This window comes from Bidens hawaiensis, unplaced genomic scaffold (genome assembly GCF_021521415.1).
Source record: "Bidens hawaiensis isolate Kalapana, Puna unplaced genomic scaffold, B.hawaiensis_p1.1 tig00008556_1, whole genome shotgun sequence".
NCBI classification, from domain to species: Eukaryota; Viridiplantae; Streptophyta; class Magnoliopsida; order Asterales; family Asteraceae; genus Bidens; species Bidens hawaiensis.
This window is the reverse complement of record NW_027491615.1, coordinates 625,101-650,062: the sequence shown is the minus strand read 5'-3', so window position 1 is coordinate 650,062 and position 24,962 is coordinate 625,101. Positions and strand designations below refer to the sequence as shown.

General features: G+C 34.8%; 1 protein-coding gene across 2 annotated transcripts; it reads left to right on the top strand.

The window, feature by feature from the left end:
• The first annotated feature begins 14,977 nt into the window (after positions 1-14,977).
• LOC143529490 (pleiotropic drug resistance protein 1-like) lies at positions 14,978-23,995 on the top strand. 2 transcript variants are annotated; one of them, XM_077025269.1, is made up of 22 exons: positions 14,978-15,312; positions 15,384-15,504; positions 15,593-15,681; positions 16,442-16,526; positions 16,615-16,774; positions 17,242-17,318; positions 17,424-17,477; positions 17,569-17,659; positions 17,748-18,049; positions 18,210-18,808; positions 18,902-19,062; positions 19,169-19,272; positions 19,353-19,509; positions 19,579-19,680; positions 20,049-20,524; positions 21,119-21,409; positions 21,528-21,611; positions 21,699-21,832; positions 22,402-22,629; positions 22,718-22,889; positions 23,400-23,654; positions 23,735-23,995. In XM_077025269.1, exons 1-22 carry the CDS (start codon positions 14,990-14,992, stop codon positions 23,990-23,992), a joined length of 4,323 nt encoding a protein of 1,440 aa, XP_076881384.1. In that variant the 5' UTR covers positions 14,978-14,989; the 3' UTR covers positions 23,993-23,995. The 2 variants fall into 2 exon arrangements, with proteins under 2 accessions (XP_076881384.1, XP_076881385.1); XM_077025270.1 differs by having other exon boundaries at positions 20,025-20,524.
• Positions 23,996-24,962: the final 967 nt, after the last annotated feature.

Sequence of the window (24,962 nt, the reverse complement as noted above, 5' to 3'; positions counted from 1 at the left end):
AGGTAGGCGGGCAACAAGCTGCGCCGCCACCCCTTTCTGAATTGCAAACCCTAACCTGCTAAAGACATACCCATGCCCCTTTGGAGTCGACACATTGTTATGCACAACCCGTTGGACCCTGGTTAGGAAACGGATAGCTTCCGGTGCCAAGGAGCCAAATGTATCAAAAGCCAGAGGAACAAAAACATGTTGGTTCTCTTCGCAGGTTTTAGCATGTTTCTCCACCTTCTTCGTTTCAGCCCTTTTCATTGCTTGCCCAGCTACAAACTCATTATCCCTCAAACCAGCTAAAGGAGATACCCCTGTGAGGTCAACACAAGCGTGTTTTCCCCCGGCCCAGCCAAAGACGAGCAAATTTGCCGGTCGTAGAGTGGATCTCCCTTCCGTGGTAAGGAAGTTTACGGGGGCTTCCTTTTTAGCTGATATCCCGCTCGCCTTAAGATGTCCCAAAGAACGTCCCGCACCCAATCATGTCGGTATTTGAACCCAGACATCTCCTTGAAATGAACTGCATGCTCTCCGAATTTATCCAGGCAAGCCTTACGGCAGATCGGACATGTTTCGTCTTCTGGGTACATTGGGACCATCAAACGGTACTTAAGAATGGCCATATACTCGACCGCAGACATGCTTTGGCCCAAGCCATCAATCGGGATAACGGTCAGAAAATCTTGGGCATGAGCACCTTGTAAGCATTCAATAACCGCCTTCTGTCGGGGGACAATCCAAAAACTTCTCCCAGGCTCTGAGCGATTTTGCCAAAAAGGGCATTCGCCAAAGTTTTTTGAGGCTTTGGTGGGGCGGTGTCTGTATTAGAGAAACCGCCAATGTCAAAGTCTGGGAGAGCGTCATTTAGGTGTTCCAGGGCCTACACGTAGTCTGAGTCCAGGTCGACAACTCCGCTATTCCTTAAGATGTGATTATGTAGCTTCCAAGACTGAGCCATCGACGCTACAAAAGCATAAACCCCAACATCATGAGCCTAAAGAAGGCCTAAACCCCCCAAGTGCATCGGTAAAGATGCAAGTCGCCATTGAAGATCACCAAAGAACGAGCCTCCACATACAACTATGTCTTCGATGGCTTCTCGAAGCCCCTTATCAAAACAGGATACCGCATCATCCATCATATGGGGTGGCATGTTCGTAACCCAAAAAGCAACTTAGCAACCCCCATGCAAGACCTAAGCAGGAGGAGTTCGCTCTGGGGATCCCTAATGCAAGGTAAGAGTTTCATAAAATCAACCGCACAATATGCTCTCCGCCTCGCCAACTCCTTAATAAAGTAGGGATCTCGACTAACAGCCCCTCCAAGGAGCTTTACCCCTCTCTCTGGTCTACCAATCCCACTAGGGAAAAGTCCATCTTTAACTTTCACTCCATTACACGTTGGCCAAAAAACCTCGGTTTTCTTAATATTAAGTTGAAGCCCCAATGATGACCCTCCCGAGCTGATAGGCTTTAGCGACTTCGTTGGCACCACCAATAATAGTCCCATCATCCAAGTACCAAGCATGAAATGGGAGGTTACAACCATTTTGTACCCGGAGAACAAGAGGGTGTAAGGCTAAGGCAAAGAGGAGGGGCCCAAGGGGGTCTCCCTGCTGAACCCCAGTAGTAGCCCCTGTACAGTCATCACCAACGTACAACCTAGCCGGCTGGGCATAAAGGAACTGGACCCATAGATAGATAGACGGGCAATGATGATGAACCTCCCGGAGAAGGGTTGTGCGGTCGACCATATTGAAGGCGTTGGAGAAGTCCACGGTAAGCATAGCTAAAGAACCGTCTGCGTGAAAGGAGTTAAGAAACTGGTTCGCGCTGTGAAGCACCGCCTCTGCCCCATTAGGGGTCCCAACCCCAAACTTAAAGTCCCCTAAATACTGAGTCATTTCCTTCCCAACCATCTTCATAGCCACTTTAGAAACCAACCTACGCCAGATAGCCCCCGCAGCAATGGGCCGAATTCCATTATCCGGCTTTAATAAAGGGGTAAGGGGGGCCGAAGCAATAAACTCAGCGAGCACCTTGGGGCACAGACCCCCTAGCCATAAGTTGACGACTTCAGTGATGACTGATAGCAGACCCATGGAAGTCACTGATCCCTCACCACTAAGAGCGTCCAACAAGTGTTACGCCCGCATCCCGTCTTTCCCGCATGAGGTCCATTTAGGAAATGATCGGATACATCTAAGCACACAGTCCCCATCCACCGAGAGAGTAGGCAGGGCGACAGAGCTAGAAGGCAAGGACGGAGGCGGCACCACTGGGTGTTTATCAATGAGGGCTTTCATGGTTGAATCTCCGAGAGGGGCAACCCCACTTGAGCATAATACCTTGACGGCAGCTGTGAAATGACCATCCCTGACTTTCCTGAGACATTGTTTAATATTGAGGCTTTTTTCAGAACCATCCTCCCCTCCCGCCTCTCTTTTAGAAAAAGTGCTTCCCCCAACGTTATCAAAGAGAGAAAGAACCAAGTCAGCAAAACCAGATCCATCTTTCCACACCGCAAGCGCTTGCTGAATGCTACTACATTGCAAAGACTTTCGATTCCCTGACCTGCGTTCCTGCCTAGTGGAAGGTTTCAAATATTATATATTTGAAATTATATATAATATTTATGTTTAAAGTTATCAATGAGGTAATAATTCATAGGGCATTTACATATATCCTCTCCATAATTTCCTTTATTACATATATCCCTAATGCTAAACATTTAATTACATACATCCCCTTCTTAAACCACATATATTACATATCTCTCCATTTCATTTAAATTAACTAAATAAATGACCATTTTACCCTTAATGAACAAATTTACATATAAGATTTAATAATAGTTGATATATACTTACAAAAGTTAATTAATTATTATATCATCACACAAGCATCTGAACATCACATGGGAGTAAAAAATCGGCAGCCTGATAATTAATTGATTAATTAATAGTTATTCAAACAATTTAATGCGAAGCCATCCATCCATCCATCTTAGGTTTCTGCTGGAACGCCGGAGTAAAGGAATCTCAAATGTATTATAGATTTACCGGAGCTTTGACGGATGTTGCTGCTGGAACGCCGGAGGTTACGGAGGTCGACGCCGGAACTGAAGGAGGCGTCAATGGAACAAGGAGACGCCGTTCTCTTCTGGATGCTGCTGGAACGCCGATGGTTACGTGATCGCCGGAACTGAAGGAGGCGTTAATGGAACCGGTAGTTCTCTTCTGGAAGCATAATGGAGCAAAATCAGAATAGAATGAACGTTTTGTTTCTTTCGTATTGTAATTTGATAATGGTAGAAGGGTAATTGCGGATATATGCAATTAAGGTTTTTGCATTAGGGAAATATGTAATTAACAAGTTTAAAGAGGGGATATATGTAAAAATTCCATAATTCATCGACAAAAAGGCAAAACCTTTGAACGCCTGAGTTTGAGATGAGGAGTACCTGAATTCAAGTCCCATAAAAAAAACAACAAAGGTTAAAAGAAATCTAACATTAATTTTTTTTATTCAAAGGTTAGGAAAAAAATATATTTTAACAAGTGAAAATTTCTATTTTTCTGACAATTATATTATTATCCTCCAATCATATTCACAAGTTAATAACTTGCTTTTTCCTTTGGAATTCAAGGCTTCTATTTTAATTAATAACATACAAATTTATGATAAAACAATCCACTATATTACAACAAATTTGTAATTAAGTGAGAAAACAGGAAGAAAAAAAAAATGTAAAGCTAAAGTTTACTTTTTAATTAATTACACTATTTTTTTAAATACGCGTAGTTTTATATATTTTACTTTTTAATTAATTTACCTTTTGTTTTTTACCAAGGTTTGATTTGAACGATGTGTTCGTGTTGTGATTCGGAAACAAAAGAAGATCAAGGAAGATTAGTGTTCGCTTGATTAGCTGACTAGTATCGCAACCAAAGGAGTGGATGTGTGAGTTCATACGACCGAGCGAATGGTCGGGGACAAGGTCATGAAGTTGGTCGAGTTCGGGAGAGCCGAAAGAACACAGTCATGGATCAAGAGAAGTTCCAATAAGTCAAGACCGAGATGATGAGGACCAATATGGTTGTGAAAGCCGAGAAGGTCAAGATCATGGTTCAAATAAGTCAAGTCAAAGTAGACAAGTTTGGAGACAAAGATCCACCTATTTTCGAGTCGGAAATTAGGGGTGATTGTTGGACTTAATTCACGTCCTCGAGTTAATGAGGAGGGCTGGGCCGACTCATCGAGCCTATGATGAGTTCGTGTCTTGTTTATTAAGTTGAGCACGTGACTTGGTTTCCATGGAATAAATTACTTGGTGAACAAGTCGAGCCAATGACTTGGACAACAATGAATTTATTTATTAATTATTATGTAAATATGTTTTTACTAATTAGTATTTGAGTATGATAAGAAATTTGTATTCTAGTCTAATTAGGTTTTCATGTTTAAAATAGTATATATACCTGAGGTTGTGGGTTATATCATTGTAAGAGTTTATGTATTGTAATTTTCGAGCTAATGAAAATTATAGAGATCGAGCTTCTGATCTAAATTTTGTTTTTGTGTTTATCGATCCTTGTCACCAAAGTTCAATTGGTATCAGAGCGGTTGCGATCTTGGTGTTTGTAGATTTAAGTTGTGATCGATAAGGAGGAATTGATTTTTGGAGAAGCCGTGATCGAGAAGAAGATCGACAATCAAGAGTTCGTTTCATCCGTTTGTTTTCGTTCCAAAGCTGTAGAACAACCGGCGATTACCATCGAGTGATTACTAGCTGAGACATAGCCAACAATTTGCAGAAGGAAAGCATCGAAAAAAACAAACTTCATTTTGGTGACCTTTTAATTGTAATATGTAATGTCTCTTTTGGTTTGCATATGTATCCAAAACTAATCCAAGTATCTACTTGCAATAAACTCAAAAAAGATACTAAAGTTGCGTAATTGAACAAACCACAAATATGAAAATGGTACTTAACTAATAAGAGAAAATAAATAAAATAAATGAAATCACCAATTTACCCTTGACTAAACGAAAAAAATAGACAGGGCTAGAAAAACTACTAAAACGACACGTTTTTGAAACGTCAAGTATCTAGCTGCAATAAATTCAAAAAATGTACTTAAGTTGCGTAATTAAACAAACCACGTGTATGAGAATGACACTTAACTGTATATATAATTCATCCACCCCCTTAAAAAATGTTAAAATATCGCATATTAAGTGCTCTCATGTGCAAGAGAGATAAGGGTGGGTCGACTCAACCATTTTGGTGGCCTAAAACAATGTTTAAAAGCGAGGGCTTGTTGTAAAAAAATTATCCTGCTTACACTTCAAACAAATCAAGTTATCATTTTTTTTGCAAATACATACGTAATGCAATTCCTCACACATTCTCATACCTAATTCAATTTAAACGTTGCTCAAATCACACACTTTAATCCAAATCCCAAATTACAAATGTGTAATTATAATTTTGTTTTGAAAATTAAAGGCCTTAAAAAGTAGGGGCACAAAGCCTTAGTTTCATTTCACTGTCCCTAGAGACGGCCTGGGGCGGGTCAGTATTCTATTTAATGTACGTAAAAACACACGCATATCGTGAATACCTATCATGAAGTTTCTTCTTTTTAAGAACACTTTGTTGTAATTATAATTGGTAATGACTTGTCTAGCGAGTTAGGTTAGTCTATATAAAACGAGTTATGTTTAGATAGTATAGAACACACATGATACAACCGAGTTAGGGTTCATCAAAAGAACACATGAGATGCAACCGAGTTTGAGTTCATCAAGAGTCAAATGAAGTTAGGTTTGAGAGATTGTAATCAGTTTTTTTGAGTTATATTTATTACCGATCGGGACTTGACACTTATAGCGGAGTCTCCTTTCAGTGACAGCCTGACATCCAAACAAGTTGTAATTACTTAAGGTATTTGAGACTAGACATTTCTCATTACCAAATATCTCTCGTATCCATGAATGATACATCAATTATTTAAGGCGTGACAACAACCCTTTAGACCTTTAGGACTTATTGTCATGATGAGGTGAAACCCACCTTAAATCAAAGCTTGAAAATCACTTTGGTAAAACAAAAGTTATTGTCTCTAGAAGTGCACACACATACGCTAAACAAATACACCTAAAACAATTTCACATGGTATCTCGGTGTTGATTCCAATAAGTAACTAACAAGTAACAAGTGCTTGAAGGTGGCCGAACAAGCCATTGTTCATGTACATATAAGAAGTTGAGGTCATATATACTAGGGAACAACAATAACAATTAACAACTGCAACTACAACCAAGGAAACAACAACCATGTACATCAAATCAATAACAAGAAAGACCAAACACAACAACAATGACACATCATTAACAACCTCACCGACACAAACACTACGTACCATCAACAACAATACGAGTAGTTGTAGAAGCAAGAGCAACAAACTTCGACTTTTTAAATTGAATCTGTTCGACTTTTCAAATTTTTTTTGTCAGTGTTTTATACGTTTTCTAGCATACTTTAAAATTTTCTAATTTCTTAGTTCCAAACCAAAAAAGATTTTATAAAATATATTTGTTTTATAAAACAAACTCTTATGTTTTCTTTTTACTAAAATGATTCTCTAGAATATACTTATTGTATAATATTTAAAATAAAAATACGTTGTTATTTGTTTCAGAAACCAAATTCCTTTTTTTCTCATTCCTGAACTGAAAAGGATGGATCAATTTTTATTTTTATTTTTTATTATTACGTGTTGATTCCTTTATTGGTTTATTTAGCTCTCCATTTTTTTATTATTATTTTAAGCTAGTTTTAAAATTCCTTATTAATTTTTATTTATAAAGATAAATCTTTTACTTTCTTCCGTAATAATGTGGGGTCGAAAATGTGGTTGGTGACTCATTGGGAAAGGCAAACCTTTTAAACACCAATGGATTGGAGGTGTTGAGCTCAAGTCTTCCGAATGACACAAATTCGTCGCTAAAAATGAGGGGTCCAAATCATCGTTTAAAATATAATCGTCTTGCACAAATAAGCATATGACAATTCAATTTCCAATATCCTGAAAACAATACCATCATTTATCATCAATTTTATTAGTTTAATTGTTTGTGACTTTGTGACCATCAAAAGGACGTTTGGCCGGCTAGTATATGTGCTATCTTCATTTGGAAGTCAAGAGAGTTTAAATTTTGTTACAAGCCAGTAAGGTGGATTTAGAAATAGTTTAACTGTTCAAAAGAAATTTTGTTTGCGACCTAATAATTAAATCCGCCAATTATCAACATATTATTCTCGTTGCTAGAATTTGCGACGGAGTTAAATTCCCATCACTAGTGTTGCTACTACATACTCACAATCTCTCTCTTCAAAACTTAAAACTTATTCGATAAGACACAAATAAATATATGCGCCAAGTTAGGGTAAAGAATTCAACAAGCCAATCCACCAACCCAACACCCCTAAGAGGAATACACGTGTACTTCGGTTAAATGAAAGGTTTTTGCACTTATTCATTAAGAAAACTAAGGCCATTTGTAATAGCTAATACTCCTTAAAGAGCATTTATATTTGAACCTCCGTCTCTATCTACATAATTTTAACAAAAACACAATTTTCTTTAAAATTTGTTCACTTTTCAAACCCCTCTCACATTTAACCCGCTATCTTACTCGCATCTAATTCGCTATCTCTATCTTACTCATAAACACTTATTTTTTTAATTTTTCTCTTTTAATACACTACAACAAAATATAGGTGGTTGAATACGATCCTCCAAATATATAGTAGTTTAGTTTTATATAAATTGTTCTCTATTATAGAGTATCTAATGTAGTGGTGTTTTAGTTGTTTTCTTTATTTTTTTCTCTATATTATATTAAAAAAACATGGATATAGAGGCTTCAATGTGAATACCCTAAGAGGCATCTTCCGTCACTTCATCGTCACTATTTTTAACCAAAATCACTTGTAATGGATAATGCCCTTAATGTCCATTCAATCATTGCTACTTCAAGAACATATGGGAATATTGTAGAAATTCTCATGCCCCTTCACGCCCCTATAATGCCCGGGGTTTGGGGGTAAGGTCTCTATTCACCGTTATAATATGTCATTACGCATGACTTATAAAGGTGGCGGGAGTACCCATCCCACCCGATCATCTTGCTTTGGTCACGAAGGAGGCGAGGTGGTGTTCCCAAATTTATTCTTTAATCATTATTGATATCGGGTGTCTACCCTGATCGAGGTCATCTTTTCCTGGGCCTGTGGTTCCCCCCCCCCCCCCCCCGGGGGGGCTAACCTTTCTGAAGGCTATCCTAAAGGTAGTTCGTCCACCCGTAAAGGAGGAAAAGCTTAGATTATAGATTATGAGGGTGGTTAACAAAAAGAAAGTAAAAAATTATAGATGCGCTCTTTTTTTTAATACTTAGCTTATGTCACTTTCAGTCCTCTAAATTAATAATGGTCTAACAAAAATAGAAAACGATCAATTTTACTAATAAATCATAATCAAGTGATCCACTTGAGCCATTAGTCGGTTTTTAATGTATATAATGTCGACTATGGTCAAAGTATCTCATTCATTCTCTTCTTTAAACTAAGTTTTTAAGTAAATTACTAAAAGCATTTCCAAATTATATAAATCTTCTATCTATATAAAAACATGTCTGTTTTAACTTGCCATCCTATTCAAACTTAGTATATTAAGCTCATAAGACTATTCACTATGGTGGGGGGCATCGAAGCCCTCCACCGTGCCACGTCAGCGTCACGTGAGCATTGGGGGGCAACGGAGCCGTCTTCATAACATCCCGGTGTGGTTTAAAGCCCACTTGGCGCCCCAATATATATATATATATATATATATATATATATATATATATATATATATGTATATATATATATATATATATATATATATGTATGTATGTATTTGAGAGGGAGAGAGGAAGAGAGGTTGCCCCTACCGCGCCCACTGCGGTGTTCGGCGCCCTCGGCGCCCCAAAGATGCCCCTAAAAGCGTCCATAGTGGCCAGTCTAAAGAAGCTTTAGGGCATTAGTCAGGCTCAAGATCATTTAAACTCTATTTAATTTGTGCTTTAGCAATGATTTAAACATTTACCAAAGTTATCATGGAGGTAGTTTGTCCACCCGTAAAAGATGCAAGGCTTAGATTATGAGGGTGGCTAACAAAAAGAAAGTAAAAAAGTATAGATGCTCTTTTTTTTAATACTTAGCTTATGTCACTTTCAGTCATCTAAATTAATAATGGTCTAATAAAGGTAAAAACGATCAATTTGACTAATACATCATAATCAAGTGGTCCGGTACTTTAGTCATTAATTAGTCGTTTTTAACGTATATGATGTCGACTATGGTCAGAGAGTATAATTCTCTTCTTTAAACTAAGTTTAAGTAAACTACTAAAAGCATTTCCAAATTATATAATAACATGTTTGTTTTAACTTGCCAGCGTAGTCAAACTCGGTATATTAAGCTCGTAAAGAAGCTTTAGGGCATTCGTTAGGTTCAAGATCATTTAAACTCTACTTGATTTGTGCTTTAGCAATCTAATCTCCTCAACATGACTACACACTACTACTATAATTTTTTTTTTGTTTTTAGTTAAAATTACAGATTCTTTCGCCCAAAAGTATTCAGCAAACATATAATTTCATAGGTTCTTCACCCAACAAATCGAATCTTTAGATTTGATTATTTCTTGAAAGTTCCAATTTTTTAAAAGTAAAATGTTGTATTCTGAAAGTAGGTCTTCTAGAAACTCAATGTGTAGCAAATAAATATTAATATTGTTAAAAATCATTGGCTCATCTAAAGCAATTTTATCGATTTATTTTAGTTGAGTCAGTAAGACACGTACATTTTGTCAATGATCTCTAGTCTAAGTGGACGGTATTGGGTTCCACTATTCAAGTGCCACTTGAGATAATAAATAGGGGACTCAAGTTGGGTCAAGGGTTATCTCACCTAGCTATGATTTTTCTTTTGAGAGTGGAATGAACATGATCAGGTAAATCAGTGGTCCATTAATGAATAAAAAATCTAAACCAAGATGCAGACTTCAATTTTAATTTGTATGTGGTCCTCTTTTATGAATTATACTATATATAAATATAAGAAGTTTGGTGCCGCACTTGGCGGCACCGTATTGATTAATTAATTTTGTTTTGTTTATTTAGTTCGTTTACTATAATAAGCGTAATGGAGACCAATCAAACGCTAATTTTTTTAAACCTGAAAGAAACCAACTGAGTTCGCGCTGACTTGCGGCTTTATTTAAAGTCCATGACTGACAACACTCAAGTTTTACCAATGCGCAAGTTTACCAACCGACCCCCCCTCAATGGTCGTTGGTTCACCTCAATATTATATGTTTTTTTTCGTTTTTTAGTTCCGGCACCTAACGTACGTAATCAAAACATGTCAAATTCGTGCCAAGTTACCGCCTCAATGCTTGGTACTGGCAACGCTTGGTTTTGACCACTGTCCAGGTTTGCCAACCAAATAAACATCGTTTAAATAATTTGTTTTCTTATATGTTAATGTTTTTATATGTTCATTTTACGAATTAATTTTTGGGTTTTAACGCTAAAATTATATCAGTGGTATCTATGTCGCAACAAACGCAGCCGATACTGACCGAATTCGTGTCGACAATCGTTGTAACGCTCGAGTTTTACCAACGCATGTATTTCAATGCTAAGGTTTGCCAGCTGCCCCGGTGCAACGCGCCGGATAGAAAAACTAGTTCGCAATAAAAAATTGTTGAGGATATATATATTCTAGTCATCGTACCATTTTTTATTATTATTGTTATTATTATTATTATTATTATAGTAAATTGTTTTATGTAAGTTGTGCACGCATTTTCATGTACTCGTAAACTCGCATGCAACTTTATTAGCGGTATAATGGGTATGTTTGAATAAAGTAGCTCAAACCTACACATGAATCATAGTTTACTAAAGGACTATGTTAAAAACCCGTATATTACACAGGTCTGAATAATTTAGAAAATAAAAACAATAAAGCTAAAAAATAAATATTACATAAATAACTTAAAGTTACAAACTTACAATTCAAATGTATCTGAGTATATTTTATTTTAAAAAAGATAAAAAAGGATAAATATGAAAGTTAAAATGATGATATTACAACAATATTATCCTAATATTTTGAGCAGGAAAAAGTAGATATAGAAAAATATTATATTGACAAATGACAAAAAAATGGATTCCTTTATTATATAAGATAGACAGATAGATAAGAATAACTTGGTTTATAACTAATTTCTAAAGGGCTACTTTTAATAACGTTTTTTACACTTAAAGCACCGAAACATAGGGGTGACACACAATTTCCATCATGACACGAATGCTACACCAAACCGACTGTTTTTTACGCTTAAAGCACCGAAACATAAGAGTGACGTACAATTTCCATCATGACACGAACGCTACACCAAACTAACTAACACAACGGACTTGACGCCTCTATGGCTCTATCTAAAGTCTAAACTCCTTCAAAAGAAGGGGAAGAAAAAAGGAAAAACTTTTGGGAAAAGGTATCATTTATTATAGTAGACATGTAGACAAAAACCCATCGATTCATGAATAGTTATTAAGACGTTAATATTATTTAAAAATGCTTTAAAAAGATAAATTAAGTTAAGTATATGTTTAGCTTAACTTTAGGACAAAACTTAGCCTAATCGAATGTCAACTTGTTTGATTCCTTGACTTATTAAATGTCAATACTATGTTTTCATGGGCCTAAGAAACTTCTAATTCCTTTTGCCTAGAAATAGGATCCCTTGTGCACTAAAATCCAAAGGATAAATGATCCATTATTAAACTTTTTTTTCTTTCAATAAAAGAAAGAAACTGTTGGCTACCAATATATGATGAAATTATGTGACCTTTATTTCTTTTCTTTTGTGTTTTGTTCAATGTATAAGAAATTCATTTTAGTTGGTTTTGTTTCATCATTTTTCTAAATCTTAACACATATTAAAAGTTTCAAAAACATATTTTAAAAATTAGTTTAAACATCTAAACTGAATCATTTTGGTCGGTTAAGTTGACCCGACCCAATCAATCTGGCCGGTTCAATTGGCCATTTTATTAAATCATATCGTTAATTTGATTCAAAATTTTACCAAAACCAATTGAAGCGTGCGTGTTGGGGATTTTCGTGATAAACTTGGATAATCAGAGAGTCGTATAACACTTTCAAAATAAAATTATTTGGTGGTTCTTTAAATACTCAATCAAGTAAAACTCAAAATGCTAAGAACTTACTATGGTTTATGTGAATTTTCGAGAACCGGGAGTGAAACGCCTATATGACCCAATGATACAGCAAAATCGTATTACATTACAAGATGGGTTGAGAAACCGCCGATTGCAATTATCATATTAAATTAGGTTTCCAATTTCTATTGGAAATTGCGCCCATTTTGACTTAGCTCGACCAAGCCAAGGGGACAATGCCCCTTGGATCCCCCATTGCTTAGCCCCTAAGAACCATAATAAACTCAAACAAGCGTGTATCTCACACCTCCTAACTTGTTTGATAAATATTATAATTCACACGTGTCAAACAAGCCAAACCAATTGCACTAAAATATCTAACATAGTATACCGGAAACACCCGAATCTACCAAATCATGCAAGTTTGTCCATAATGTGACAAATTAGAAGCATGAGCTAGTGGTATATTTATTACGAAGATTTCCATAGAGAATTGTTGGTTGGAAATCTAGGTGATGAACTTGTGTAAAATCCACTTTGAGTTGATGCATAATCCACCTTTTTACATGGTGCTACAATAACTTGTATTTTATGCATTACAAGTTTTACATTTCTCTAGATTTGAGAATTCACTAAATTAACAACTTGTGCATCATGTATATTTTGTGTTCTTCAAATCTTTCCCAATTCTGAAGTATTCTTTTCTTCTAAAAGAAGGAATAATTTGAACAAATAAAAGTAATAAGACAAATTGAGGGTGAAGCAAAATCAAGAAAATGCACAAAGCACATAGTTTATTATCATTCAAAGCCCACTAAAAATAGACATTAAAAAATAAAAATACAATATTTTGTTCCTAAAAATCAAGATCTCAAAACAGAAAAATCTGGGTTAAGTATGAAAATCCTCAAGGGCAAAGGTACATGTTCATTATTATATTCCAAGATCCATGTGTTGTCTTGGTATCACACAGCTAGCTTAAACTTATGTGATATGTTATGGCTTCTATTAAATTACATAGATATTGTTCAGTAGCATATCCCACATATTATGATACTACACATGCCATATACCTTATACATATCATAAGGGAGGTGATTTATGCACACAACATGTACCGCCATCAACCAGCACACAACACAGGGTACAACATCATGTAGCATAACATTGTTGTGTACAAGTCACCTCCCAGTAGTATCCTTGCGCCTGGTTTTGTACGTGCATATGGTATGCTAAGATCCGATCTCATCAAATCGGGATGCATTATACACTTTGTTGAATAGCTTAGAATTTTGAATTTTTGATTAATATTTGGAATCTTTCTTCTTTGTTTTCAAGTTAGTTGACTACCCTATTTGTTTAGCTTTTTTATGACAAAATCAATTGGACAATCATTTATGTTTGATTTAAAATAATTATTCAAAACCAGCTACGGCCGACCAATAACATGGTACAACAATCAATGAAAGATTGTTTTCATAGTTTAATATGCTTCCAATGTTTGTATGTCAAAAATGTATGTAATTATCACTTTACCATTGGGGTATCCTTGAAAACAGGAGAGATTATAAAACTAGTGCCATTTACCTTAAGGAATACACAACCAATATATGTAATTAAAGTCTCACACGTGCACACTCAATGCAATGCAATATCCTAAGGGATATACTAAATGTACCTCACCTCACATGGTTCTTTATACTTAATGTACCCCATCTCCCTCCATACAAACATATACCATTCTCGTTACACCCGTATACACAGAGGCGACCCTTTATACACCTATATACATTTTCGTGTGTGCGCGTGTTTTTTTTTTGGGGGGGCGGAGGGGGGTTATAGAGGATTCAAGAGGTGCATTCAGCCGATGCATATGTATAATTAGCATTAAAGAAAGAATCGTTAAATACAGATTCACTTTCAAATAGAGAACTGTGAGAACCATATAAACACTCGTACACATTGTTTTAACTGCGTTCCATGTGGTGATTCTATAACCAAATATCGTCACTCTTTCTGTAATATTCAATCTTATGATGATTGTTTTAAGTACAATTCCCGATTGTTGGACGTTAGTTCTCATTTTACAATACAGCCCTTGAACTAAAGGATAATTACAAACTAACCCCTCAACTAACAAAAATGTAAAACCTTCTCTCCTGCTTATACAAATATATTGTTCTCGCAGCTCTGTACTTAAAACATTAGTTATGTAACCAGCGGTCCCGTATAAGGATACATATCATTAATAAGCATTACTAATCATATATGATGTTTCATAGAACCACCCATGCAGATAAACACATCTTCCAACTTCATATCTCATTCACATGTAAACATTATTTAATCATTGATCTATGATGATATTGTGATAACCAATATCCGTACTTACAGATGGGTCTAACCTGGAAAACAGAAACTTAATATAAACTACTAATATTATTAAAGATTTCAAGATACTGTAAATGGAATGATAATTAAAGTAAAGACCAAGTATTCCAAACTCACCTACTTCAGATAAACCTGCACAATTATAACATGGCATGATGTCATTTCTAACCGCATCACATAACAAAACAAAGCTGTAAATATATATATTTATTATATTTTATATGTTTATGTTGTGTGTGACACAAGAGGCTATATATATACACAACCTCAAACCATCATATTTCAAAAAAATACAAGTTTTCATGGAGAGTGGGGATGTATTTAGAGTAAGCAGTGCGCGTATAAGCAGCTCGAATATATGGAGAAATAGTGGTAGAGATATATTTTCGAGATCTTCGGTTGAAGAAGACGATGAAGAAGCGTTAAAATGGGCTGCAATTGAAAAACTGCCAACAAACTTAAGATTAGAAAGAGGCATTTTGACCGAAGAATTGGGCCAGCCACGAGAAATTGATATCAAGAATCTTGATTTGGTTGAAAAAAGAAATCTTCTTGAAAGACTTGTGAAAATTGCAGAGGAAGATAATGAGAAGTTTTTGTTAAAACTGAAGGATCGCATTGACCGGTAAAAATATAAACGTTTTGACATATTAAGTTACTTTTATAGGTTTTTTTATAAAATTTAAATTTAAACAGAGTTGGGCTTCAACTTCCAACTATTGAGGTTCGGTTCGAGCATTTAAACATTGATGCAGAAGCATATGTTGGAAGCAGGGCACTTCCTACCATATTTAACTTTGTGGTTAACATACTAGAGGTTGGTATAATTTACATTTATACCCCTGCACATAACATTTTAGCTTAATATAAAGTTCACTTTTTAAAAAATAATCTTTTTATTTCAGGGATCATTGAATTACCTGCATCTTTTTCCCAGTAGAAAGATACCGTTACCGGTTCTTCATGATGTCAGCGGTATTATCAAGCCCGGGAGGTAAGAACTAAACACAAAAGATTTTGAATAATAATAATAATAATAATAATAATAATTAATGTAAGAGTTAATTTCGCTTTTCGTCCCTTACGTTTACTTACTTTAACTACTTAAGTACGAATTCTCGTTTTTCTTAACTCATGGCTTGAGTTTTATAGATTTTTAACCATCTGAGTCCGTTTGGTCAACTACATTAGATTTTTTTGTTAAGCAGAAGGGCCTTTTAGTTATTTTTACATCAGAAGGGCTATTTATGTAAATGACAAAGATAATTCAATAGTTAGAGGGCTATTTGTGCAATTTACTTAATATAATAAAAATAGCCCTCTAACTATTAAATAGTATATATGATTTACGTAAATAGCCCCTTAGATGTAAAATGACTGAAATACCCTTCCGGTTAACAGAAAGGAAGGGAATTATAGTCATTTTACATCTGAGGGGCTATTTATGTAAATTACAACGATTATTTAATAGTTAGACGGCTACGTGTTAAAATTACTAAAATAATAAAAATTGCCCTCTAACTATTAAATAATCTTTGTAAGTACAGAATTGCCCCTCAGATGTAAAACGACTGAAATACCCTTCCATTTTTAAAAAAATCTAACTGAGTTGACCAAAAGAACTCAAATGATTAAAAATTTAAAAACTCAAACCGTGATTTAATAAAAAAAACGAGAATTCATACTCAAGTAGTTAAACAAAAAGCAAAATTAACTCTAATGTAATGAACTAATCACATATAATATTTATGCAGAATGACATTGCTACTGGGCCCACCGAGCTCGGGAAAAACGACACTGCTTTTGGCTTTGGCTGGAAAACTTGGGTCAGATTTGAAAGTAAGAGAACATGAGTCAAAGCAAGTAGTGTAGATTTAGAAGTTGACTTTTCAAAAGTCAAAGTTGATGTGTATGTGTATGATTATAGGTATCTGGTAGAGTAACATATAATGGGCATGAAATGAATGAATTTGTCCCTCAAAGATCATCAGCTTATATAAGTCAACATGACCTTCATATTGGAGAAATGACAGTTAGAGAAACATTAGCTTTTTCAGCCAGATGTCAAGGAGTTGGAGCAAGTTATGGTCAGTAAAAAAAGTTACAAATTTTTAACACACACATACATAAAAATATACAAAAAAGTAAAGAGCTGGGAATCATGTCTCTTACATGTTAAAAAATCGTAAAAAACTCAATTTCACATGTAAAAGATTAGTTTTAGCATAAACATTTTACAGACTTTTAGCATATGTATTCAGAACTTCTAAATAATTTAAGAACTTTAAGAACTCACAGGCAATCATTTTATATATTTATTTTATAATAATAATTGAGGGTGGTTTTGTCATCTATTATATGTAATTTTGTGATTACATATAATAAATAACAAAACTACCATAAAATAATATTATTGTAAAATAAATGAATAAAATGACTGATTGTTAAGAGTTCTTAAAGTACTTAAACTATGTAGAATTTCTAAAATGATCCTGATCCTAAATTTATATATATGCGAAATTTCACTGATTTTTAATTTCTGGAAAATGTGCAGAAATGTTGGCAGAGTTGTCAAGAAGAGAAAAGGAAGCAAACATTAAGCCTGATCCTGATCTTGATATCTACATGAAGGTAAAATAAAAAAATAATAATAAAAAAAAACTCATAGTATACATGTTCCACAATTATACTCCATTTGCATCTAAAACTTATGATATTTTCGGCTTAATTCTTCAGGCAGCATCACTAGAAGGACAAGAGGCTAGCGTTGTCACCGAGTATGTTATCAAGGTACCAACTTATAAACTTACCTGATTATAAACATTTAACAGTATTGTAAAAATATTAAACTAAATTCTATTTGGTGATTTTTGTTATAAAGATTTTAGGTCTTGAAGTATGTGCTGATACCATAGTAGGTGACGAAATGTTCAGAGGTATATCCGGAGGGCAAAAGAAACGTGTCACAACCGGTACATACCATAAAACATTAAAACCTTAGTGTAAAATTAATAAATTTGATGAAATGGATTTGTAAATTGTACTGAAACTGAAATGCAGGCGAAATGCTGGTGGGGCCCGCGAGAGCTTTGTTCATGGACGAGATATCAACTGGTCTAGATAGTTCAACAACATTCCAAATAGTGAATTCAATTAGGCAATCAATCCATATTCTTCAGGGCACTTCTGTCATTTCACTCCTTCAACCCGCACCTGAAACCTACGACTTGTTTGATGACATCATCCTTCTCTCGGATGGTCTCATTGTCTACCAAGGTCCCCGTGAGAACGTTCTAGAGTTCTTCGAGTACATGGGATTCAAATGTCCCGAAAGAAAAGGCGTTGCAGACTTCTTACAAGAAGTAATCTTATTTACTTATTAAACATTAACTTACTTTCTAAAAATTAGAGTACATTACAGTTTTATATATAACAAATTTCACTTTTCGCATTTATGTCCGTATGGTATAATAGTTTACGTCCTTTTACCATTTTAATTAATGAATTTTTTTATTGTCGTAGGTGACATCAATGAAAGATCAAGAGCAATACTGGACTAAACGAGATGAACAGTACAGTTTCATAACATCACGAGAATTCGCAGAGGCATTTCAATCATTTCACATTGGGAAAAAGCTCGGAGACGAGCTTTCCACATCGTTTGACCGGTCAAAAAGCCACCCACACGCGTTAACAAATAAAAAATTTGGTGTGAGTAAAAAGGAGCTACTAAAAGCATGCATATCTAGAGAGTATTTACTTATGAAACGAAACTCATTCGTCTACATATTCAAGATGACTCAACTTATTTTCATGGCTACAATAACAATGACATTATTCTTAAGGACCGAAATGCCAAAAAGAACATTTGCTGATGGTACAATATTCATGGGTGCATTGTTTTTCACATTGGTTACGATCACATTCAACGGTTTTTCGGAGTTATCTTTGAGTATTTTGAAACTGCCAGTGTTTTATAAGCAACGGGATCTTTTGTTCTTTCCCGCTTGGGCTTACTCGTTACCTACATGGGTTCTAAAGATCCCGGTTACGATTGTTGAAGTTTCCACGTGGGTGATTATGACTTATTATGTCATCGGGTTTGATTCTGATCCCGCAAGGTATAGTTTATAAAAAAAGAAAGATTCATAGATTGTGTTTACTTCATTAATTAATATTACTATGAATAATGGATTTTTTTTCGGCTTTTGCAGATTTTTCAAACAATTGGTTTTGCTTGTGTGTATTCACCAAATGTCATCTGGCTTGTTTCGTTTCATTGGATCGTTAGGGAGAAATATTATTGTTGCTAATACGTTTGGTTCGTTTGGTTTGCTTACTATTTTTGTTCTTGGTGGATTCATCTTGGCACGAGGTAATGTACATAAGTTTATTAAATAATTCATACACACACAGAACATTAAATTATTGCGAGAATAAAAAGAACAAACCTTTTTTAACTTAATTTTCACCCTATGCAGACGATATAAGGGGCTGGTGGATATGGTGTTATTGGTTTTCACCAATGATGTATGGACAAAATGGTATGGCAGTGAATGAATTTCTGGGAGATAGTTGGAATAAAGTAAGAATTATTTAAGTTAACATTATGTTCATCAAGTGTAAAAATATATACTTTAACCTTATGAAAACTATATGTTACAGATTTTACCAAATTCCACAGAAACAGTTGGTGTTTCTGTTCTTAAATCTAGAGGAATATTCCCGGAAGCATACTGGTATTGGATAGCAGTAGCTGCATCAATCGGTTACATGTTTCTTTTCAACATATGCTTCACTTTAGCTCTTCATTACCTCAATCGTAAGTGTTTATTATTATATAATGATATTATGTTATTAAGTGTATATCATTAACTACCTTTTGTTGCAGCGTTTGGGAGTTCACAGGCGGTTTTATCAGAAGAAAGCATGGCTGCAAGAAAAGCTATGAAAACCGGACGCCCGATTGAATTATCAACAAGATCATCGTCAGGTGAATATTTGTTGGGAAATTCGTTTATGGTCGTTTATTTAGTTAAACGAACAAGCATGAACACATGTCTCGTTCGTTCATCTATGTTCGTGAACAATTGTTTATGTATTCATGCTTAAATTGTTAGCTCAGTTATGTGCGTTTGTATTCGTTCATCTATGTTTGGTTATATTTATTTGTGCATGTTCGTGAATCGTTCGTTTATACTATTAACAAACATAAACACGAGCATTTTTGTTAACAAACGAACACGAACAAGAAAACATCGTTCGATTAACTGTTCATGCTCGATCGTTTGTTTGGTTAAAGTTAAATGACCGAGTTTGTGTTTCTTTTGGTACAAGCCTTACTAATTACTAAAAATGCAGAAAGAAAGAATGAAGTCCGAATGTCATCACGAGTGGGAAACATAAACGAACCCGTTCAGAACAAAAAACGAGGAATGATGTTACCATTTGTACCCCTATCAATCACATTTGATAATATAAGATATGCAGTTGATATGCCACAAGAAATGAAAGCACAAGGTGTAGCACAAGATCGTTTAGAGTTATTGAAAGGCGTTAGTGGTGCGTTTAGGCCCGGTGTTCTAACCGCTCTAATGGGGATTAGTGGGGCCGGTAAGACCACGCTAATGGATGTTTTAGCGGGACGAAAAACAGGCGGTTATATTGATGGAACAATAACTATTTCTGGGTACCCAAAAAAACAAGAAACGTTTGCTCGTATAGCAGGATATTGTGAGCAGACTGATATCCACTCGCCTCATGTTACAGTTTATGAATCTTTGCAGTATTCTGCATGGCTTAGGTTACCTCCTGATGTTGATTCCGCAACCCGAGAGGTGATTATTATGTATTTTTTTTTGTCTAAAGTAATAGTGTACTTTCATTTTGTGTCACGAAAGTGAAAGTACATTGGTGTTTTAGACAAAACTGTTAAGAGGTGTAAACGAGCCGAGCTGAACCTGGGCTCGGCTCATTTAACTTACTAGCGTTTGAGCTCGAGCTCGGCTATTTTATTATTAATTTATTATTTTAGATACATTCATAATGAACTTTTATATACTTTTAATTATAACTTTTATAATTATCATAATATATATAATATATTACACAGTTATTTTTATCATAAACTTATACATAATAATAACTATTATATAAATATATATTCAATATATATTTAATAAAAACTATATAACTCATAGGCTCGATTAGGTTCGTGGGCCAGCTCGAGCTCAAATAAGCGAAGCTTGGGCCCGAGCTTGTCTAAGATGGGCACGATTTGAGCTTTTAGTCAGCCGATTTCGAGTAGTTCTCGAGCGTCTTGGCTCGTTTACACCTCTCAAACCGTCATAAAATCAATGTCATTAAAAGACAGTTGTAGTGTTATGTGATAAGATTAGCAGAATACTGATGTTAAGTTTAATGACATGTAGATGTTTGTTGAGGAGGTAATGGAGCTAGTGGAACTTGTTCCATTAAAGGAAGCACTTGTGGGCTTACCAGGAGTAAACGGGCTTTCAACCGAGCAACGAAAGAGGCTCACGATAGCAGTTGAGCTCGTGGCTAACCCGTCCATAATATTCATGGATGAGCCCACCTCAGGACTCGATGCACGGGCTGCAGCCATTGTCATGAGAACGGTTAGGAACACGGTTGACACAGGAAGGACAGTGGTTTGCACCATACATCAACCGAGCATTGACATATTTGATGCTTTTGATGAGGTAAGTTTAAGAGCTAATTATATAAATGGTCCCTGCGGGTTGCGGTTTGACCAAACCCACACTTTTGGGTACTAAGTTTCAAAAGTTACAAGTAATCAATATTTTATATGAAATGCAGTTATTTCTTTTGAAAAGAGGAGGCGAAGAAATATATGTCGGTCCATTAGGCCGTCATTCGTCTCATTTAATCAAGTACTTTGAGGTAAGTATGATTAACATAGAAAAGTAATTAAATTTTCTTTAAGTTTTGTTGAAAAAAGAATAACAAATTGTTATTTTTTTAATTAAGGGAATCGAAGGAGTTAGTAAAATTAAAGACGGTTATAATCCTGCAACTTGGATGTTAGAGGTGACTTCAACGAGTCAAGAAACAACTCTTGGAGTTGACTTTGCAGAAGTCTACAAAAACTCAGAACTGTACAAGTATGGTGACATCATCTGTTGATACTTATAGTCTGAGGTGGCAAAACGGGTGGGTCGGGAAATGGGTCAAAATCTTGTTTAGATGAAAACGGGTCAAAATTGTGTTTTTCCATATTAAATTTCTTAAAAATCTTAACAAAATAGCGTGTCCAATAAGATCAAAAGAATTATATTATTTCAGTAATAATTCTACTTTTTTGAATTAAATAATTTAAAGAATTATAGTTTGGTTGACTTTTGACCCGTTAGAGACAAAAATACCCTGAATCGACCCGTTCATATATAAACGGGTCAAAATTGTGTTGTCATGAACTTTAATTTGTCCAAAATGTTTATAAATGAATAGTTTGTTGAATTAGACCAAAAAAAATTATATTATTTCAATAATAATCAAAGTTTTTCAAATAAAGTAATTTAAGGAATTTCACTTTGGGCGACTTTTAACCCATTCAATCGGTTTCCATATAAACTAATCTTTATAAAGTGACCCGCTCATATATAAACGGGTCAAAATTGTCACCTCTAAGCCAATATACTCGTTCTAAACACGGTTTTTGTGGCACATTCAGGAGAAATAAAGAATTAATAAAGGAAAGCAGTAAACCGGTACCAGGTTCTTCAGATATACACTTCAACTCCCAATATTCACAATCGTTTTGGACACAATGTATGGCGTGTTTATGGAAACAAAACTGGTCATATTGGCGGAACCCGCCATACACTGCTGTTAGGTTCTTATTTACAACTTTTATAGCTTTGATGTTTGGCACAATCTTCTGGGACATAGGGTCTAAAAGGTAACTAAGTCATATTAAATAACAGAAAATTAATGAAATAAGATAAATCATTCATCTTTTATTAAACTTATTGCATATCTTATTGCAGAGACAAACAACAAGATCTTTTTAATGCAATGGGTTCCATGTATGCTGCTATACTCTTTATCGGTGTACAAAACGCCACGTCAGTTCAACCCGTTGTTTCTATAGAAAGAACGGTTTTTTACAGAGAAAGAGCAGCGGGAATGTATTCGGCTTTGCCGTATGCTTTCGGACAGGTATAAATATAATATCTGTTTAAAAAAAAACATTGCCCCATCATCACCACTTTTACATTTGTATTTTATTGCCAAACTTTTTATTTTGATAAAATATATTTAAATATTTTTATTGAGGGAAAATTTAAAGTTAAGATTTTTGTGAAAATTTTAAAACGAAAGGTTGAATCGATAGTAAAATTATCGTAAAGGATTAAAAGTTACAAAACCATAGTAAAATTTATAAAACAAAAATTTATAGTAAATTATCTAAAATTAATAAAGTTTAATAATATATTAAATCCTTAGTTGTGTAATATTTATAACAATATATATTTATAGGATCAGTTTCATTTCAGAACTTCAAAATTCAAATAATTTAAGAACTTATAAGATTATTTAACAATCATATTATTTATTTATTTTATACATTTAGTATTTTTTGAGGGTAGTTTTGTCATTTATTATACGTAATTTCATGATTACATATATCTAAACATGTGACTACTTATATATAATTGTGTTACACAGGTTATGATTGAGATTCCATACATCTTTGTTCAAACTATTGTCTACGGGATTATTGTATACGCTATGATCGGATTCGAGTGGACAGCTGTCAAGTTCTTTTGGTACCTCTTCTTCATGTACTTCACATTTTTGTACTTCACATTTTACGGGATGATGACGGTTGCAGTCACACCAAACCACAACTTTGCTGCTATAATTTCATCGGCATTTTACGCCATTTGGAATCTTTTTTCAGGGTTTATCGTTCCACGAACTGTAAGTTTTGATTTTCACACTTTAACGTTTACTAACGTTTAAAAAAACGTCAAATCTTGAATCTTTTTTTTTCTAAACAGAGGATACCCATATGGTGGAGATGGTATTATTACATATGCCCGATCGCGTGGACATTATACGGATTAGTTACTTCACAATTCGGGGACATAACCGACAAGCTTGACACGGGTGAAACAGTTGCAGAGTTTGTGCACGACTTCTATGGGTTCGAATACGATTTTATAAAATACGTGGCGGTTATTATTGTTGGGTTTACAGTTTTGTTTGGGTTCATATTCGCGTACTCCATCAAGGCGTTTAACTTCCAAAAACGGTAGTGAACGGGTCCTAAAGCTTGTGGAATCAACGGGCAGTATGTAAATCAAGAAACTTGTTTCGGTTTGAGTATCTTGTTAGTTAGTTATTGCTGTTAGTTGAGCTGTTAGATGAGCTATATGTCTTGACCACTAAAGAGTTTATATAAATGGAAACAATAATATGTATCATTTTAGCACTAATGTACAATACACACAGATCCCATCATATGTATCTATTTATATGAAAGTTGCAATTTTTATTAGACAAGAAAGAGTATGGATCATTACAAACAAGTAACTACAAGGCATAGATGAATGTGTGTATAAATTATAAGGTAAAATATAAAGCAGGGTTCTCAGAGGCATTTCATCAAACAGATTATAGGCATTATGAAGCACATAATAATACTAAGTATTAAAGAGTGAAAATTACCTTGTTTTATTGGGTTCCTAAAGCAGATTACAGGTGTGAGTTTCATACACTCCTCCCATGGCTCTTGAATTAGATGTCATCAAGAAAAATAGAACCAAATTATCCAACCGGTTGGAAAATGATATAACTAGCATAAAAATCAATTAAATAATATTTTATATGTATGAAAACTTTATTGTTTATTTATAAATAAATAGTGTTTTACCCGGCTAGTGACCTTACCGAAATTAAAACCACATATAAAAAAATTATAAAAATCGAGATGGATTAACGTGATGGCATCTGTCGGTAAAACTCAGAGCGATGGTAAAACCCGACCGTTGTCGATCTCGAGCATTTAGTCGGTGAGTCAACGGGAATTATGTCAGTTTATGTCATGTTCGTTATGATACCAGAGCTAAAAATGACGTTTGGTCAGTTTCCATTACATTCGTTACGGTGACTGAACTAAAAAACAAAAGCAAAATTTACGGACCAGTCTGGTGCCGCCAAGTGTTAGGGCACCAAACTTCTTATTTGCTATATAATAAATAAAGGTTTCTAACGTCACATGTCATC

Coding starts and splice junctions, on each gene's coding strand:
- LOC143529490 (XM_077025270.1), top strand. CDS start 14,990: ATGGAGAGTGGGGATGTATTTAGAGTAAGCAGTGCGCGTATAAGCAGC. Junction 16,527..16,614: donor AACTTGGGTCAGATTTGAAA/GTAAGAGAACAT, acceptor GTATGATTATAG/GTATCTGGTAGAGTAACATA. Junction 19,063..19,168: donor TGGATTCATCTTGGCACGAG/GTAATGTACATA, acceptor CACCCTATGCAG/ACGATATAAGGGGCTGGTGG.